This window comes from Onychomys torridus, chromosome 1 (assembly GCF_903995425.1).
Source record: "Onychomys torridus chromosome 1, mOncTor1.1, whole genome shotgun sequence".
In the NCBI taxonomy this organism is placed as follows: Eukaryota; Metazoa; Chordata; class Mammalia; order Rodentia; family Cricetidae; genus Onychomys; species Onychomys torridus.
The window spans coordinates 155,418,955-155,439,165 of NC_050443.1; the positions used below are offsets into that span (position 1 = coordinate 155,418,955).

General features: G+C 42.7%; 1 protein-coding gene across 12 annotated transcripts in view; it reads right to left on the reverse strand.

Moving 5' to 3' along the window:
* Positions 1–20,211, reverse strand: part of Cpeb3 (cytoplasmic polyadenylation element binding protein 3) — a 193,835-nt gene that overhangs the window by 25,713 nt on the left and 147,911 nt on the right. For all 12 annotated transcript variants that reach the window (XM_036167847.1, XM_036167923.1, XM_036167866.1 and 9 more), the window contains 2 exons: positions 10,500–10,614; positions 77–258 (listed from right to left, as the gene is read on the reverse strand). In XM_036167847.1, coding sequence (XP_036023740.1) covers positions 77–258; positions 10,500–10,614 — 297 coding nt within the window. The remainder of the gene's footprint in view (positions 1–76; positions 259–10,499; positions 10,615–20,211) is intronic.

The window sequence follows — 20,211 nt, forward strand, 5'->3', positions numbered from 1 at the left end:
ATACTGCCTTGCCCAGGACCGCCCAAAACAAACTTCAGTCCTTTCCCATAGCAATTCTATTTGAGTGGTTGCTTACCCGTTTGTCAATGTCATTGTGTTGAAGCTGCACAAAGCGTGCACTGATGGCTGCAATGTAGCTCTGCTGATTGGAGAACGCAACACGCCCAGCACCTTTGGGGTACTTCAGCTCGGGATCCGTATCGATGCCAGCATAGCAAACACCACCATACAAACGGTCCATTATCATTGCCAGTTCAACTGTAAGAAAACAAACACGTCTATGTATAACTATGTGGAACAACTCACCCAGGAAAACGAAGCTCATGCAGTCTAATTATGAAAAGAAAACCCCCACACACAAGGGCTTATGAAGAACGTCCTTATCAGCCTTACAACTCCAGCAGAAGAGCTACTCATTGGATATTTTATTTTATTTTCATTTTCCTTTATTAAGAAAATTTCTACTTACTCCACATGCTATCCACAGATCCCCCCTTCTCCCTCTTCCCACCCCCCAGCCCTCTTTCCCAAGCCACCCCGCATTCCCACATCCCCCAAATCCAGGTCTCCCATGGGGAGTCAGCAGAGCCCAGCATACTGAGCCTAGGCAGGTCTAAGCCCCTTCCCACTGCACCAAGGCTGTGCAAGGTGTTCATTGGATGTTTTAAAATAAAATATAAAATAATTTACATGTATTTACACAGGGTGTTATGCAGTCATAACTAAAGTGACTGTATAAAAGGAACACTATCAGTAATACGTCCTGATTGTTTAAATGTTTAAAACCTTAGCCTACTGGCCTGGGCCTTGGTAGGTAAAGCAATTCATGGTGCCCTAACAAGTTAAAAAGAAATATCTACTTACAGAGCTTGAGACTGACTGAAACTTCTAATGCCTCCCTGCCTCATTAGAGCTCAGCTGGAATCCAGTCCTTATTCTCTCTAAAGACAATGTGTTTACAGATATAAAGATTACAAATGCAAATCCTGGCACTGACAAAAAATGATAATGAAGAGTAGATTCTATTCCAACTGAGAAACAGCATCTCATCTTGAATTCTAAATAACAATACTAGTTAATAATGACAGCAACGAATAGCCAGAAAGCGGTTTCTAAGCTGTGAAAACACACACTGTGCATCTCGTCATAGGTCTAAGCTAATGGCCTATGCCTTGATTTGGTGTATTTACAAAATGCTTACAGAGAAGTTATTTGGGGATTGGACCGTTCCAAAGGTCTAATATTAAAAACTTACGCCCACTGTCAGTCAGGGTACCCTCAAGAGACATGTGGCACTTACCTGTGCTGCCAACTGCCTGAAGGTAATTGTTTACTTGAAAGCACCATCTCCGCCTATGGCCATTCCTTTCAGGCCACCGCTAAATCCAAAGACTCAGGCCTACCCCTCGAAGTGACCTAAACACTCATTTTCTTTCAAAACCTACATATGGCACTTAGAAAGAAGAAAACAGGGAAAACAGACAGTGACCAGAGCCAATGCAGCAAACACCGCCACACTCTGGTGAGGACAGGCAAGGGTTCTGCAGGGCTCAATGGTGTGTTAGGATAACCCCCGAGTTCTACAGATAGATGTAAAGCCAAGTATTACTCATTTTGGCATAATGAAATTGCAAAGGCAATAAGAAAAACTGTCACCATGTCAGAAAATGCTATTTTTTGCACTTAAAAATTTCTTTTTATATTAGACTGCCTAATATTGATTTTTTTTTTCTAAATGCCCATTTTTTAAAAAAATAGGAAGAATGACCTACAACATAGCAGTAAGTTTGAACTAGCAAGCAGCAGACAGCCGTCCCAAATGTCCCATTACGGTCAGAACTACCAAGTCCCAACAGCCGGACACCACTGAGCAAAGCTAAGTGGACTGTGCTGCAGCTTCCAGGCAGCAGCTTAACACCATTCACTTGCAACAAGAACTGCACTTGTACTTGGATGTCAGAGGTCCCTGGTTCCTCTGATGACCTGTCTCCTCCCAAGGATGATGCTATTCTCAACAGAAAGCAGGGAACTCAAGGGAGGATTGTAAAACACAACCATTAATGAATTTCTCTTAGTGAGATAAGTAATCTCAAGGCCCAAGAAACCAGACACTAATTTTCCAAAGACCAGGTTTGCTCTAGAATGGAAAAGAAAGAAAACGCTCACTAGGCCTGGTGAGTGGCCAGGAAAGAAAGGTTGGCAAGGAACCAAATGGCATTATCTTCCATAATGAGGACTCCAAAAGGTACCTGAATTACAAAGGAAGCGGTGGGTGTAAGCTGGGAGCTCTGGTCAAAGAAGACTTAGCGTGTTAGCCCACGCTTTTCTATACCACAGCAGTCTCCAGAGGAGTTTTAGGGATCTCTTGATTCCAGAAGGCTCTTCCCGTAAGTATAAACATTCCATTACTTTGTGATTCTCTTGCTGAAAAATCATCTTCATGTGCCAAAGACTTGATCATGGCTGACATTACTGGCAGTTAGCTACTTCTGGTAAGAAGCAGAAACTCTCACCCAATTTTGCTTTTATGAAAATCATATAAATACTTTCCATAGCAGGGCGGTGGTGGCGCACCCCTTTAATCCCAGCACTCAGGAGGCAGAGGCAGGCGGATCTCTGTGAGTTTGAGGCCAGCCTGGTCTACAGAGTGAGTTCCAGGAAGGGCGCAAAGCTACACAGAGTAACCCTGTCTCAAAACCCTCCCCCGCCCCCCAAAAAAGGAAATCCTATCTTGAAAAACAAAACAACAAAAAATTTCCATTCATGAGCTATCTAGTCATTTTTGCATGTATGTACATGTGTGTGCACATTCATGAGTATAGACATGTTCATGTGTAAGACACACGGGGTGTTATTCTTCAAGAGCAGTCTACCTTGTTTTGATACAGGGTCTCTTGCTGGGCCCTGCAGCTTTCCTGTTAGGCTAGGCTGGCTGGCAAATGAGCCACAGAGATCCTCCTGCCTCTGCCTCCTCAGCACTGAGAATGTAAGCATCCTCTACTGTGCCTGTGTGCCTGGGCTTGCCTATGGGGTTTCTGGGGATAAAATCTTCCTTATGTGGCATTTTCTTGGTGATCAAAAAGTCCCTACATAATTGAGCAGCCATGTTTTGCTCAAGTGAAAGGCAATGTGTTGACAGGGTAGGAGAAACCAAAGTGGCTAAAGGAAGTGTTTGTTTTCAAATTGACAAATGTTCAGTATCTCTAATTCATAGAGTTTTTTTTTTTTTGTTTTTTTTTTTTGTGGTGAGGAGAGGGTTAAACTTTTTGTCTCACGTAGCTCAGGCTGGTCTCAAACTCTGTGTAGCCAAGGATGACCTTGAATTCCTGGACCTGGCTTTGGTGGTACTGACAACTGGACTCAGGTCCTCATGCAAGCTAGGCAAGCATTTTGCCAACTGAGCCACACCTCAGCCTCCCAAATCTAGATGTTAAGTCTATGTTATGATCGCCTTTGGAGAAAGAACAAAGAACAATCAAACACGTGTTTATAGTTGACCATTTATTTACTCACTCCCAAAGTCTTTTGTGGTGTACTTCCTGAACTCACACTATGCGAAAACACTAGAGGGATGTCCCTTCAATACCAACCAGGGCTTCCAATATTGAGAAAGTAGTCACCTTTCTTAAGTAATCCTTTTTCAATAGTTTTAATGCTATAAAGACAGCAGTAAAAACAAACTTCATCCATCCAGTACCGGATGAGTAACTAATAGAAGCAGAGAAAATCTCTCTTACAAATTTCTAATCTGAGATTTCCCCAATTTTTAGTATTCACTTTTTTATTTGTGTGTGTTCAGGTGTCTGCAGAGGCTGGAAGAAGGTGTTGGAACCCTTGGAACTGAAGTTAATAAGCATTTGTGAACCACCCAATGTGGGTGCTGGGATTTGAACTCTGGACCTTATAAGCAGCAAGTGTTCTTAACTGCCGAACCATCTCTCCAGCCCCAAGTTTTTCTATATTTTAAAAAGAAGATGTAAGTCTACTAGCAAATGTTGTAACATATAGCTACTTTTAGAGACCAGGTTTAGAAGTTTCTAGAATGCATATCTCTAGTGAATACAGGGAAGCCCTGTATAAGTCCCTTCCTCTGAGGGGAGGAAAGCAGGAAGGGTGGGGAAGACTACCATTCTGACTTTCTAGAAAGGAGAGAGAGAAAATCAAGACAAGCAGTAATTGTGTAGACAATTAAATCTTCATGGATTCATCTATCTTTGCAGAGATGAATCCATAACCTTGCGGGGAAATCTGAGTCCTTAATCAAGCATATGTCCTACTGAATAAGCCAGTGAATCCTCAGTCTAAACCTCTTTCTGTGGAGAGAATGGAAAGGGTAACTCCATGGAGCATATTAAGAAACTTAAGCCAAGGAAGATGAGGGTTTGAGAATCGGGCACACAGATGGAGGAACCTGGAGTCCACAGGCAACAGTGAAGAGTCTACAGGGAAGTGCCTCCAGACCACTTCCGACCACTCCCAGTGTTCTCTGGGCGCTGGCAGGATTCAGAGTTACGTGTGAGGGCATGCTGCAGTTTAGACCATGTGATCTGAGCTTCTAACTCACTTCATGGTCGGCCTCCATAGAAGCAGCAAGACCCCTATGCGTCCTGTTCCCATGCTGGCCCCTGTGCTGAGCTTCACTGTACCCCCAGCAGAGAGGTAGGCAGGACAACGGAGCTGTGTGAGCATACGGCATTCTCGTGAATTCTGTCTTGTACGGCGACTACACTCCTGAAGTCCAATCTGAACCCCAATTATGGTTCCTTGGACCTGCTTCTGATTCTTCAGAGATAATGAGAAAAACTTGATGATTTCCCCAATCTATTCTTCCTCAGGTCTTGTACCTCCTTTAATTACTTTTTAAAGCTAGCCTGAAGGCAATGCCTAAGTCTGGGACACTGAGAGCCAAGTAGGGTGGCAGAGGAATGAGGATTCCCAAGAGAAATATCACCACACACATCTTTACAGATTCTAAACTGTGATCTAGAAGTCCTACTTCTTCTCTTTGGAAATAAACAAAAAACAGACAGGAAAGGCATGAAGCACCTCAGGATGACAAGAAAGATGAACTTCCTAGCTTTGCCACATTGTTAAGCTGGTTCATAAGGGTACAAGAGGAGGCATGCCCACACACTTCCATTCTGTGTCAGGTGAGGCTGAGAACATTTTTAGATGGCTGGCATGAAGCACTAAGTCAGAAGGGGAGCATTATTTAAGTTCATTAAATCAAACTGCTACCAAGCTGCTCTTTTACTGAGACAATATACCAGATCTGCATGGGATAAAAGAGCTTCCATCAGTGCAAGGAGCCTAAAGCTGAACCACAGAGGCTGAGGGCTTGTTCTGTTTTCACTTACCACCCTTCTATTGGAACTCTGCCTCTTCATTTCTAAAACACTAAGTCTACTGCTCACAGCCTCATGAGGTTATCATAACTACTAACCAGGAATGAACAGCTCCCAGCACACTGCTGAGGACACAGTGGCACCTGACTGTTTCGTTGTTTGTTCCCTCCCTGCTCATAAATCTTTGATTTAAATTCACTGGCTTGGTTTCTGCTTTATAAACATTAATTCACCCCAGTCTAACCTTGGCTTTATGTCACGGGTAAGGCAATGTTTGACAGCATCTATGGGCAAAGGTTTGTTTGGGAGGAGGGAGGCGGAACACACACTAAGCATTAAAAAGGCCTTATCCCTACAAGCATGTTTATTTGGGTCTCTTCATACCGAACTTGGGACTGGATGAGAAAGTGTCTACTACTCAGAAACTTGACATACAGTAATTTTGGTCACCTACCACTTCACAGGACTAAAAGGGATATGGTTACAAGACCAAGTCCTAATTACAAATCAGGGTGTGCTCTCCAGTTCATGTGAACTATCAGAATGTTTGTACAAAATGTCTGAAAAAATGATCCTGAGAAATACTGAGATATATATTCTCTCCACGTGGCATATATCATTCAGAAGTCTTTACCTCCCAGGGCTGGAATTGAAGTCCAGGGGTAAAGAACGTGCCTGGCATGCATAGAGCCATGGATTAAATTTCTCACACCATAATAAATCTTTACCTTGACATAAAAGCCATCAAGAGCAACAGAGGTGGGTAGCAGACAGAGAACGAAACTTCAGGATTAATAGGGAGAAAAAGGAAGGAAAGATTCAGCAGAGCAATGGTTAAGAAAGATGAAGACCCAACAATGAGAAGCAATGGCAGGCTCTAGGAACTCAGGACCACAGTCTAGAAGAGGAAACTGCTCTGCAAGGCCTGGTCTGATTAAATGGCAGAAGGAAGTCATCAAATGAAGAGCATGGGTCGAAAGCCTATTCATTTGTGAAGAAGAGATTCCAAAACTTAGTCACTTCAGTGGTCCTTAAATCAGACACCCAAACCAAGAAGATGGAGTGAGAGATACACTCATGCAAATGAAGTGGAGAGCTCCAGGAAACCAGACACTCCAGTCTCTGCTTGGTCTCCTCACCGCTCCCCTCTGACACTGATGCCACAGGGATATGCCACAGGGCTTCTTCTGTATGAGTGTTTAGGAAAACAGGTTGCTCGTTATCACTTGGCCAAAGGTCAGCATGCTGTTGTCTCTGTAACCCACAGAAAGGCAAACAGCCTAGTTCTTTTGTGGACTCTCTAAAGAATGTGCAAACTTTAGCCACATGGGGGGCAGGGTGAATCTACTTACATCTTTTTGTTTGTTTGTTTGTTTGTTTTGCCCCCTGAAAGGAAATGGGGTGAATGAAGGGAGACATCCAGATCTCAGAAACACCAGATTTGGGACAACCATCTTTAGTCTGTTCCTGTTACTCACAGGAGTGATGGAAAAGGAGCGAGATATGATAGCAATGTGCGTTATCCACTTGGACTCACAACTGAGGAATGAGAAAGTCATTCAGATATTTCATTGGGTTTCTTCACTCCTCACTCTCAGGTTAATTTCTCTGGGCCTGTGATTTCCCTACCAACCCAAATTCTAAAAAGGAAGGTCTGACCTGGGTGTGGTGGTTTATGTCTGGCAGGAGGATCGTGAGTTTGTTGACAGTTTGGGCTCCATAGTAAGACCCTGACTCAAAAAACAAAAACCACTTTTGTCAAAGAGTAAGAATATTTAATTCAATAAACACCACAAGCCCAGTTAGGACAATACTTGCTTCTTTAGAGGCATTTCTACTCAGATGGAGAAGAGCTACACTTAGAATAAACATTAGTGATAATAGTCCCTATTTTACGGTGTTAAAAGTCAAACAAAGCTCAGTGGTAGAGTGCTTGCCTAGCAAGCGCAAGGCCCTGGGTTCGATTCTCAGCTCAAAAGAAAAAAAAAAGTCAAACAAACATAAACCCTCAAAAGATCTACAGGAATAACACAGATTACGGTAATATGCCAGTCTTCCAATCACTCTGATGTGCTAAGTGACAGTTTTTGGCCAAGGATAAAGGGAAAACTTTATCCCAGTATCCAAACCCTTATCTACTGAGTGAGGACCAAGAAAGGCCCTGCCCTGAGACTGGAGCGCTGGCTCAGTAGTTAAGAGCATTTACTGCTTTTGCAGAGGACCCAGGTTCGCTTTTCCAGCACCCACAGCATATGGCTGGCTCATAAACACCTGGAACTCCAGCTCTGGGAATCCAAAGTCCTCTGGCCTCCACAGGCATTGGTATGCACATGAACTCTTGCAGGCATACATAAATCAAAAAATCTTTTTAATAAATGTTCTATAATATTTCAAGGCCAAATTTCAGAGTCATGTTAAAGTCTTCAGCTATCAATACATTTCTTGTGTTCTGTTCTGAAAGCTTTGGTTTTCAATATAAAATGATCTATTTAACATGATAATGGCATATTCACTCAGTTCAGTATGGCATGCCTCTGCTTATTTGTTGTTTTTTGGTTTTGGTTTTGTTTTTTTCCAAGACAGAGTTTCTCTGTGTAGCTTTGAAGCCTGTCCTGGAACTCACTTTGTAGACCAGGCTGGCCTCGAACTCACAGAGTTCCACCTGACTCGACCTTTCCTTGCTTATTTGTTAAATAGTGGACTTCCTAACCACCTAGCACCAGCTGCATTCTAGAAATCCTGGAAAGTAGGCTGGAAGTAACACTTCCAGTAAGTCACCTGACTGGGTCTCTACTACATATCTGCCAAAACAAACCAATTTTAAGACAAAAACAGCTTAAAAAACTTAAAAAAGAAAACCAAGACTTACTAGGTATATTCTCTAGGTAAGAATACACATCCCATTTCTGACTAGATAACTGATTATAATTCTTTTTAAAACACTTACTTTCATTTTTCTTTGACACAAGATCTTATGTAATGCAGGCTTGCCTTGAGCTGACTGTACAGCTGAGGATAACACTGAACTCTTGATCCACCTTCTTCTAAGTACAGGGATTACAGTCGTGTGCCCATGCCCAGCTTTACAACCTAGTCTCATTTTTGTCTGATTCTAGAAAGTGCAGGATCTTCCTGAAGCTGAACACTGGGTACAAGGTAGCTTCCCCCACCCCCACCCCCACCCCACCACCCTCGCCCCCCACCCTGCCCCCAGAGCTGAGGATCGAACCCAGGGCCTTGTGCTTGCTAGGCAAACGCTCTACCACTGAGCTAAATCCCCATCCCTCGTACAATGTAGCTTATTAACTATAGTTCCTGTGACCTAAAAAGAAGATCTGACAATTTAAAAATCAGTTATATTATTTTATGATTTTTTTGTGGGGACTTTTTTTTGAGACAGGGTCTTACTTGTAGTTCTGCCTAACCTGGAACTCAGGAGATCCACCTTTCTCTGCATGGGTTTACAGGTGTGTGCTACCATGTCCACCTTCAGGACTTCTAAAGGTTCCCATATAGAAGAGTAGAGGGGCCAAACATTGAAACAACTCCCATTGCATTATGTAGTTAGGTGTAAGGTACAGCAGTGGCTATCCAACTCTAAAATCCGTGCATGGTGAAAACTCTCCATGAGTGTCTTCTTCTCCAGCCTTGCACACTGAGTCAGAAGTGTCATGTGTGTTCTACAGCACCCCACTCACATTGCCTGTTCCTAAACACACATATAATTTCCAAGCCAAATGCTACATCTGTTCTAGTTTCCATGTGTTCCCAATGAGTTGGCTCTTCCTAGATTTTATCAAGTGATTTCTTTTGGCACAGTTTTTCATTAGAAGGTAAGGGGGACCCAGAGATCTCTGACTTCTAGACACAGCATAAAATTACCATAATCACAATATTTTTAAAGTTCTTCAAAATAGAATTATGATTATACCCCCTTTGTTTTTTGAGACAGGGGTTCACACAAACCTCAAGACACTCCTACTTCAACCTATCAGTGCTAGAGTTACAAGTGTGAGCCATCAAACTTATGAGTATATCTTTATAGAGTATAAAGTGTGTGTGTGTGTGTGTGTGTGTGTGTGTGTGTGTGTGTGTGTGTCCCCGTGCCCCGCGCGTGCGCGCGCACGCGCGTGCAGACTGGATTTAGAATTCAAATAATGTTGAGGCGTCTTCAGAATTTTCCTGTGTAGCTGGGGCTGGCCTTGTATTCACTCAGTAAGTAGCTCAGGTAAGACTCATCATGTGTCAGCCTCCGGAGTGCTCGGCTTACAGGAGTGTCACCGCTCCTGGCTTGTCTCGGGTTTAATGTTGAGGCATCAGTTCAACACCATTCAAGTCTCTAGTTCATAATGATTTGGCTTACCATCGGCAGCATCCTTGGAAACAAATTAAAACAACAGCAAAAACAAACAGCAAAAAACAGAGGTAGGCCAGGTGGTGTAGGCCTGCACTCTCAGCTACTTGACAGGTTGAGGCAGGGGGGATTCTAAGACCTGCCTGGTCTATACAGTGAGTCCCAAGCCAGCCTGGCAACTTTGTGAGACTGTCTCAAAATAAAAGTAGAAGGCAGGCTGAGGATATGAGTACTTGCCTAGAGTGTGTGAGATCCTGGGTTCAAGCCCCAGTCCCACACCAAAAAAAACACCACAGAACAGGGGGCATTTATAAAGCAATAATTTTAAAATGTGCCTCGACATGTAATTCATTTCTGGAAACCATAAGAACTAATCAGATCCTGCCTTGCTGGGGGAGGCCCAGGGGTCTAGTTTGGTTCGCAGGTACAGTTCCTAGCAGTGGTTCAGCTTCTCATTGACTGAGCACCCAGATGCACTGGGCAGACTTCGGATGGGTAACTGCAACACTAACTCGCATGAGCACGCACACTGCCACAAATTATTATTTTAAATGTGTGGGTAAATAGGAAAGAACTAAATAGAGCTCATCCTTTCCACAAAACTGGTTTAATCAAATTGACTCTTGCACCAAAAGAATATACAGCATTTTGGGGAAAATTCTTAACCATTAAAAAAGTCAGCTCAATGAAAATGACATGGCAGACTTCCTTTTGGAGGCCGACTGGAAACCCAGACAGAGATAAGGCATTGGGGATTTTGTTGTCACCGCTTTTTGTGTGGTGACACTGTTTCCACTCACCAGCTCGAAGGGGTCGTGGAACTCCCCCAACAAAGATAGTTTTTCTGGGGTCCAAAGGCTGAGAACCATCCATTACAAAGTCACTGTCACTTAGGTTCCACGGTCGAATTTGCACCTGAAAAAAAGTTGTTTACTTGGTCCTTACTTCATTTCCATCAACCCCAAATGAGAAAAAGACGACTCAAGACAAACCCAATGTTTGTGCATTTTACAACATTCAAGTCCCAAACCCAATCAGTTAATTACTAAATCTGATCTGCAGCAAGTGCCTCTCAGTCTTGGGGAGGCCACTCAATGCAAACCACACCTATCATTTAAAGGCTGCCTCCGACAGGTTCTGGGGTTTGAATGAGTTCATTTGAACACATCACAGACTGTTGCGAATCTGTCACAGTACACCACTTAGTTTTTTGTAATGAATCCATCTAAGGGGAACAGAAACATTAGGAAGATTTTCTAAGAATTACCCATTTGCCTGGATTTTTAGTTCTCATCACTGCCCCAAGTTAAAATATTTACCTTTCATAAACAATAGGACATAACACAGAGTAACACTCAAGTTAGCAAACAGTCACAGACGTATTGAATACTGACATAGAGAGCAGTGTCTAATTTTAAACTGATTTTCCTACACAAGGTTGATTAAACAAAGGCAAATTTTGTGTACATGTGCGTGCATGCATGAGAGAAAGACAGAGAGAGACACAGAGAAAGACAGAGAGAGAGACTGGGGAAGGCAGGGGAAGAGAGCCATGCTTGCTGCAGGAGTTGGTTCCCTTCCTTTACTAGGTCAGTTCTGGGGCTTCAGCTGAGGTCAGCAGGCAGTAACAAGTGCCTCTAACAGCTGTGCCATCTTACCAGCCCATAAAACTTCAAAGACTATAAAAAGAAACCTTTACAGCTTATTTCCTTCTCTAAACTTCCTACAATTGTTCCTATGAGAGTGTGCATGTTTGTGTGTGTGACGTGTGTGTGACATGTGTGTGATGTGTGTGCATGTTTGCCAAATGAGTAGAGGTCAGAGGACAGTTTTTGCTGTCAGTTCTCTCCTGAGGACCCCATTCAGACCATCAGGCGTGCGTTTTGCATTATCAGGCAGCAAACATCTCTACCTACTATTGAGCCACCTGCTCATGTTTTTTCTTTTTATTCGGATTCTGAATTTTCTACCCATAGTTTGTACTATTTTATCATGCACTAAGAAATTAAGTCTCTTATCAGTTTACCCTTAAATTCTTCTTTATCATAACAGGATTACAAGGACTAGCTTAAAACAAATGGACAAAGGAAGGCTACTGTTTCTACCCAACAGGTAAGAGTGACCCTGGATCCAGAGCAACCAGTCTGGCAATTTGGTGGCCACTGGGAACCATCTGGGAAATGGCACCTGGTGTCTGTCCTTAAGGAATAAATATGCCTATCTTCTGCCCCTCCCAGAGTAAGACAGGACACAAAACAGGTGAATTTCCATACTTTAGGATCCATAGAATTCATTTCCGGTCTCTGTGGCTTGGCTCAGCATGCCTGGCACTCCCACCTTGCCAACTCTGCTTTCGTCCACCTCCAGCTCCTCTAAAACTGGTGTTGCTCCTTAGAAACAACCTGCACAGTCCCTAAAATTGCTATGAAGTTTACCCCAGCCTTTTTTTTTTTTTTTTGAGAAGGGGGGAGCTTTTATCACATGGGTGCTCTCACTAGACAGCAAGAAACCACAAAAATTTCAATTTCTTCCATAGACTCTGAGAACATGGACCTGTTAGCAATTCCCTTAACACTCCAAAACCTGATCCACCTTTACTGCACAGAAACAAAACAAAACAAAACAGCTTCTTTCCTGTTAGATGTGGTCAGCTTGGCTAAATTATTGATCCCTTGAGATTCCCACAAAGGTAGTTTTACGTCTCCATGAGGGTGCATCACCTATTTTTAATTATAAACACAATTTCCTGATATTGGAGGGATAAAGAGTCTAGGGTTACCAGTTAAAGAAAAGGGATGCCTCTTTAGCACAGAATCCTCTCGTACCCTAACACAGCTGTTATGGCAGCTTAAGGACACCCACGATGTTGACTGACTTTGGTCAAGGTCACTAGCCCCCCAACTTCCTTCTGCTTCAGTTGCAGTCTCCATATATTGCTCAGGCTGCTCTCAAGAACTCCTGGACTCAAATAATCCTCCAGCCTCAACCCCCTGACATAGCTGAGACTATAGTTGTGCATCCCTGAATCCAATTGGAAACATATCACTTGGTTTCAAAATGAAAATAATTCCCATGTGGTTTCCATAGAGATCTGGTTTCATTTCATCAAAATTACAGGAAACATTACAGCTTCTGTAACTGCTGTATGCTACAGCTCTTCAAATAAACGCTGCAGAAGGCCTGGAACCTTCCTGCTGAGAGCGTTTATCATTGATGGTCTTCCTTCCCCCACTCCCCCCTACTGCCCCCCACTACCCCTCACTTCATCATCATTCACACACAACCCCATTCATTCGCTCTATTCTTGGCATTACAGCTTAGGTAAAAACACAGGAAGAAGGCTCAGGACACAGTGCTGATCAACCCTATTCATGAAACCTTTATTTCCCAGCTGCTGCCAGTAAAACAGCTGCACAGAGCTGGCACCTCCACAGAGCTAAAGAAACGTTGGCATAGGCCAACGTCAGCACGCTCTCCACATTAGCACAGTAATGTGACCGTGGACTAAGGCCGCCCTCTCACAATGGCCACTGTCTGAAACACAAGCTATTTTCACAGACTCCCTCAAGCGGCAAAGCTTCAGTAAGCACTTAGGAGAGAGAAATGCGGAGCCTGTTTTTCTTCAGCTTCAGTTCTGAATTATGCATTCCTATGAAGGCTCTCCTGAGGACCGTGAAATCTACGTTTGGCTGAATTATGTGTTTTCTAAATTTTTATCTTCTGAATCAGTAATGTTGTACACAAACCTTCTTGATATAAACATTTACTTATGCCACACAGTAACACCAGTGCTCAAGAAGTCATGAGGAATGCGCCACTACTAAAACCCGTGATTCTTGGTGGAAGTATGGCTTCCTCTTCCAAGTCCCCCACTGTGTGTTCTATGGAATGTAAGTACTTGGGTTGCTTTGTTGGGCACCTGCTATTGGGGAAAGCTCCTACCTTCTCCTCAGAGTTTCAGGGCATTCACTGGGGTATTTAGTTAAAAACTTGAAGGAGGTCTACAGGCAAGAAATCTGCTCAACATTGTTAAACACAACATAGCAAAAATTTAACAAAATACCTACTAATGTTCACATTTGGACAAAACTGCCCTACAGCAAAGTACACCATAAAATATTGTGAATGACTAACTGGCCAGAATGTGGCAGAAACACCTGAGAGCCAGAGCCTTTTCCTTATTTTCTGTTATTGCTTTGAAAAGGTTACTTCTACAGAGATCAAATTTTTTTTTTTATTCTTCTTTTTTTTTGCTTTTCGATAAAGGGTTTCTCCGTGTAGCTTTGTGCCTTTCCTGGATCTCGCGCTGTAGACCAGACTGGCCTCAAACTTACAAAGATCCGCCTGCCTCTGCCTCCCGAGTGCTGGGATTAAAGGCGTGCGCCACCACCGCCTGGCCAGAGATCAATTTTAAATAGTTGAAAGTAAATTTAATATAGTAAGTTAGTTAATACATTTAAGTATTAGATAGCTGTTCAAAGAACTGAAAATCCTCAGACTAAACTTCACTAAACATATGTTACCAAGTCACTTCAGTTATTTTTGCTATCAAGAAAGAATAAAGTGGGTTGGGGATTTAGCTCAGTGGTAGAGCACTTGCCTAGCAGCTCTGGAAGAAAAAAAAACAAAGACAAAAACAAGAAAGAATAAAGTACTAAATATGGATCTAAATTAAAAACTAAAATTTTATTCACATAATACTAAAGGTGATTAATAGAAATAAGATCAGGTCAACTACTAAGAAGAACATTAAGAAATGTAAATGGATCACTTATTTGGATTGAAGGACATATGATAAAAGTCACTGGCTAAAAAAGATTTCAATGAAAATTAACAAGACTTTCCCAAGTAAAATGTAAATGTGCATTTTTGTTCTGCCTTTAATCACAGAATAAAAGAAAACCCAATGGTCTTGCGTACTGGCACTGCACTTGGGAGGCAGAGGCAGGCAGAGCTCTGTGAGTTCAAGGCCAGCCTGGTGGTTTACTCAGAGTTCCAGGACAGTCAAGGCTACATAGAGGGACCCTATGAGTGAGTGAGTGTGTGTGTGTGTGTGTGGGGGGGTATGTTTTTTGTTTTGTTTTAAACATCATTTAGCCTTCTTACAATTTTTGAATTCTCTATTTAGATTCAGCATTTTTATATTCATAGATCAATAATTTTGGGGGCACTTACTGGAACACCTGGCCCTATATTTATTCCATCCCTCTGGTCACCACTGTGGGTTACAAATGCGCCCCTGCCCCCAACTCAAATATACTACTGCAAGGTGTCTTATTCCCACCTGCTTATTCCAAGGCAATTCTACACGCCAGCAAACACTGCAGTCTGACATCAGCACAGGCACCTGAGCCAGTGTTCCTACCCCCAGCCAGCTGGCTATTAGTCTCTTTCCTACAAAACTCTGCTCAGAGCTGAGATACTGTCTGCTCTGATCTCCTTTCTGAAAACCCATTTTTCCTTTCCATACCCTTCAAATTCCTACTCAGACTCTTTGAGAAAAGAGCATTTTTCTGCCCTAGTCCTACAACCCTTTCATTTTACATCAAACAGGAAAACAATAGTGCAGAACCATCCAGAATGCTCTCCACAGCAAGCTGCAGCACCCCAACTCATCCTCACTGCCAGAATGAGTCAGCTAAGCCCAGGTCCCCTGACACAGAGCTGCAATGGGTCGGTTGTAGTGATGGACTCTGACCCATGTCAGCTGTCAGCAATTCCATTTTTAGCACCACAGCCCTCATCAAATCACTAACATGTACCAGCAGAGGCGGAAAGCGCCAGCATAGTTTCTAAGTATCTTTGCCTCTTTCATGATGTAAGGGCTTGTTTTATTATTAAACAGTAAAACTTACAGCCACAGAAGCAGTATTTGTGGACTGAACTTTTCAAAGCACATACATATCTGGTATTTCATTTTGAGCTAATTTTCATCTCAGAGATACTAATACACAGATCCACCGATTTCCAGGAAGTGTTCTCATCTATTATTCTCACATGCTCCTCTCTACTGATGATGAGGACTGGAGACAACCCCAGTAACTCCCCGGAGTGGAAGAACGAACAGAACCCAATTCAATAGATGACTAGTCATTGGCTTGTTTTTTGGTTGGGGGAAGGGGCAGTTTTGAGACAGTTTCTCTGTGTGGCCCTGGCTGTCCCGGAGTTCGCTCTGTAGACCAGGCTGGCTTTGAACTCACAGAGATTTGCCTGCCTCCCAAGTGCTGGGATTAAAGGTGTGTGCCACTGACACTCTAGTCCTTGGTTCTGATAAGAGTTCTGTATCCTATGCAGCTCTGGGGCCAAAGGTCAAAAGCTGTAACGCTAACCCTCTAGCCTAGCTGTTCTCAACTGGTGGGTCTCGACCCTTTTTTAGGGGTCAAATGGCCCTTTCACAGGGGTCACCTAAGACCATAAGAAGACACATATGTATACGTCACAATTCATAACAGTAGCAAACTTACAGTTATGAAGTAGTAACACAATCATTTTATTGTTGAGGGTCCACCACAACACGAAGAACTGTATTAAAGGGCTGCAGCATCAGGAAGGTTGAGAACCACTGCGTTAACTCATCTTCAGACAAGAAAAGGCCCCAGAGAACCTCGTCAAAGGAGTCAGAATACTTTCTGGATAGGTAGCTGAAAATAACACTGAGAAATTCTCTCTGGTGCTTCCAGGATGCTCCAGGTGCCCTACCAGGCTTAGTCTGGGTATAATGACTTGCACTAATCTGTAGAGTGTACTCCACACAGCACTTTAGAGTTTCTTAGGGACCTTCAGTTACTAATGCCATGCTTGGCATTTTGTGTACTCTTTCATAGGGGTTCTTAGTGAATAAATAGAGAATGAATAAACCACACTACAAAGTGGTTACATAATGCATCCCCATGCACTATGCTGGAGTTAGCAAAGCCATTATTAATTAAATGCTACACAGAAGACACAGCGAACACTTTCCTGTAAAGAAAGGCTTTCCTGACTGAGTCACATCATCAGCACATTCTTCTCCATCCATGACTCCCCAACCTCAAATATTCCCTATGATGCTTCTCTCAGAGTACCTGTGGCTCCTTAGTTCACGTATCAGTCACACATCTATTTCCCTCCATTAGGAACTTGAGCTCATCCATCTGTGTGGGGTGTGGGTCCCAGCTGCCCAAAAGTGTGCAGCTCTAATGAATGCTCTGTGAAGATTTAATGAGTAATGGTGCTCTTCCCTTTGCCCCACTTTGAGAGAGAGAGACAGAGACAGACAGAGAGAGAGAGAGAGAGAGAAAGAGAGAGAGAGAGAGAGAGACTGACTCACTGTGCAGTCAGGCAACTCTGTTCTCAAACTCAAAATCTTCTTGGTCCAGCGTCCGAAGTGCTGGGATTATAGGCAGCTACCACCACACCCAGTTTATGTTGGTAATGCCCTCCACAGCTCCCAGAACATGTTACTGACTCAACTTCCGGGGGCATGAGAATGCACTGTGCTGTAGGGCTTGGTCTTACTCTGTGCCCATTTCTGACGTCACTAGGTGACAGGTTGATCATGTAATCAGACTCACCTTTAGAAAGCTGACTGGCTATAACCACCAGCACTTTCACATGCCTAGCCGCATCTCTTTGCTATGCATTTTCTTTTCCAGTGCACAAACTTTAACATGAATTCATTTGGGGTTAAGAAACCCTTTTAAAAACTATTTGCACCCAGCGGTGGTGGTGCACGCCTTTAATTCAGCACTTGGGAGGCAGAACCAGGTGGATCTCTGTGAGTTCGAGGCCAGCCTGGTCTACAAAGTGAGATCCAGGACAGGCTCCAAAGCTACACAGAGAAACCCTGTATCAAAAAACCAAAACCAAAACCAAAACCAAAACAAACAAAAAAAACCCAAAAAAACCAATTTGCTTATTTATTGCATGTACATGAGTGTTTTCTTACATGTATGTACGTGCATCACATGTATGTAGGAGGCTGCAGAGGGCAGAAGAGGGCAGGTCCCCTGGAACTGGAGTTACAGATGGTTGACTTGTCATGTGGATTCTGGGAATTGAACCCAGTTCCTCTGGAAGAGCAGCCAATCCTCTTAACCACTGAACCATTTCTCTAGTCCCTAAGTGACTTTTTAAAAGCATATGGATTCCTTGTAAACTAATACCCATTAAGAGAAAGTAAGAGGAAGTATGTGTTATGCATTTTCTAAAGTCATACTTAACCTTACTACAACCATATGCTATACAAATTATCTAAATCTGGGGGACCAAGGATCTAAAGATCATGAAGGCGAATCATGTCAGGACTGAAATGAAGTCACCTGACTCACTTGAACTATGACATGAGCATGTGAGGTTCCCTGTCCTCTAGGCCACTGGCTGGAGTCTCAGCTTCCCGATGGGCTGAGAACATACCTCTACTAGTAAGCAACCACTTTCTTCTCTTCAAACTCCCATCTGCTTAGCCTCTCTATACATTAGAAATGGCCAATAGTGGCTGAGGGTTTAGTAGTCAAGTATTTGCCTAGAATAACCATGGTCCTCTGTGCATGTCCCGGCATCACCAACAAGAAAAGCAATGGCTAGTAGATTATTCCTTGACCTACTGACAGAACTAGCAGTTAGTAAATCTCTCTCATGTCGTGTGATGTTTTGATTGTGTTCTGACAAATAAAGCTTGCTTAGAATCAGAGAAGCAACCACCAGAGATCCTCTCTCTGCCCCACCTTACTACTTCCCATCTTCTCTGCCTACAGTCCTCCAAACCTCTACGGTTAATTAGGTCAGCTGGTGGCTAGCTCTGCCCTCTGACTCCAGGCAAACTTTCTTTGTCAGGACACAAAATATCACATAAGACTCTCACACACAAAAATGATTTAGCAATGGAACTAGCACTACTATTTGGTGCTATTATTTTAAATTTCAGATTCATAGCCTGAAGCAATTTTGTACCCAAGCTAAACAATTTGGTCCAGTGTCTACATACATGTGTGTTTTCAGCTCCATGGTACTAAGAAAGAATTGTTGTTAAAAGCATGTTGATTACTAAAACTCTTGAGATGAATTCACACCTAAACATTCAGGTTGGGGGTCTGGAGAAATGGCTCAGTGGTTAAGAGCATTTACTACTCTGGCAGAGGACCTGAGTTCAGTTCCCAGCACCCACATCAGACAGCTAACAACTGCCTGTAACTCCAGCACCAGGGGATATGATGCCCTCTTCTGACCTCCACAGGGCGCTACACTTATCTGCACAAACCGACTCACAGGTAGCACACATACACACAAAAATAAAACCCATGTAGGTTACTAAGTTTTTCCTGAGAGAAAAAACTATTCTGAGAGTGCTTCAGATAACTAATTTCACAGGAATCTACACAAGTGTCATCTCCAAAGCAGGGATATAAAATATAGAGTTAAACACTTAACATACAAATTTACATAATGTAAGATGCTTTTAGAGCCTGGATAAATTAATGTTTCTTGAATATTTTGGGGATATGCAACTTTTAATTAAAGAAGAAAATTAATGTAAAATGCACAAGGTAAGTGCACAATCAATGATACCCATTGCTGTTATGTGTCTTTGTACATGAGACTTTCAAGGCAGCTGTCAACTGGATGCGTGTTCTTTAGAATACACTTAGGTAAACACTAACTACAATCCCTTAAGGAAAGAATTGGCTGTCTTGTTCACTGGCTTTTATGCAGCATCCTGGCTACATAGAACTGCCACTTTACCTCCCTGGAAAAGGCACAGAGCATCCAAAGGCTCACGTTCTAAGAAGCTATGGACCCACTTGCAAGTTCAGAGACTAAGAGCAAAATTGGAGACGCTGTTCTCTTATGCCAGACAAGGAATTCCTTCTTTGGAGAAACTCTTGGAAGAATTCAAATCATGCCAAAACTGTGACCAAGATTATGAATTTAAGGAAATCAAGGTAAAAAGTGTTAATGAATTCCTAGGTGAGACAAGACAATATGACAGCCATGGATTCTAAGATGGATCTACAAACCCAGATTTAACTGAGCCAAGCCAAAATTAAAGTTAGGGTTTAGTAGGCAGTAGGTGGAGAATGACAAGGTCTTAGTAGATATGCCATGAGCAGAAAGATGAAACAGTCAATCCAGGTACCCTATAACAGCCTTATTTTTCTCAGTTTAATTTTTTGGGAGGTTTTGCTTTTCATTTGTTTTGATAGCCGCTATACTAGGTATAATTTGTTATAGAGTAAAATTATCAAAAAAAGGTCCATGAAATACATAGCATTTGATAAAGGTTTAGAAGTAAGTGTAGGAATTTGACCTTGAGACAGAAGCAACAGTATTTCAGTTTGATTAAAATATGAGGTGAAAGGGAGAGGGAGATTAAGTTATAAGTGCTTGCCACACAATCAATAGCACCTGGGTTGGCATGTCAGCTTGCCCATAATTCCAGCCTCTGAAAGTAGAGGCAGAGGACCCTGAGTAAGCCGGCTAGCAAGACTAGCCTTGTTATTGAGCTCTGGATTTGACTGAGATACCCTGCTTGAA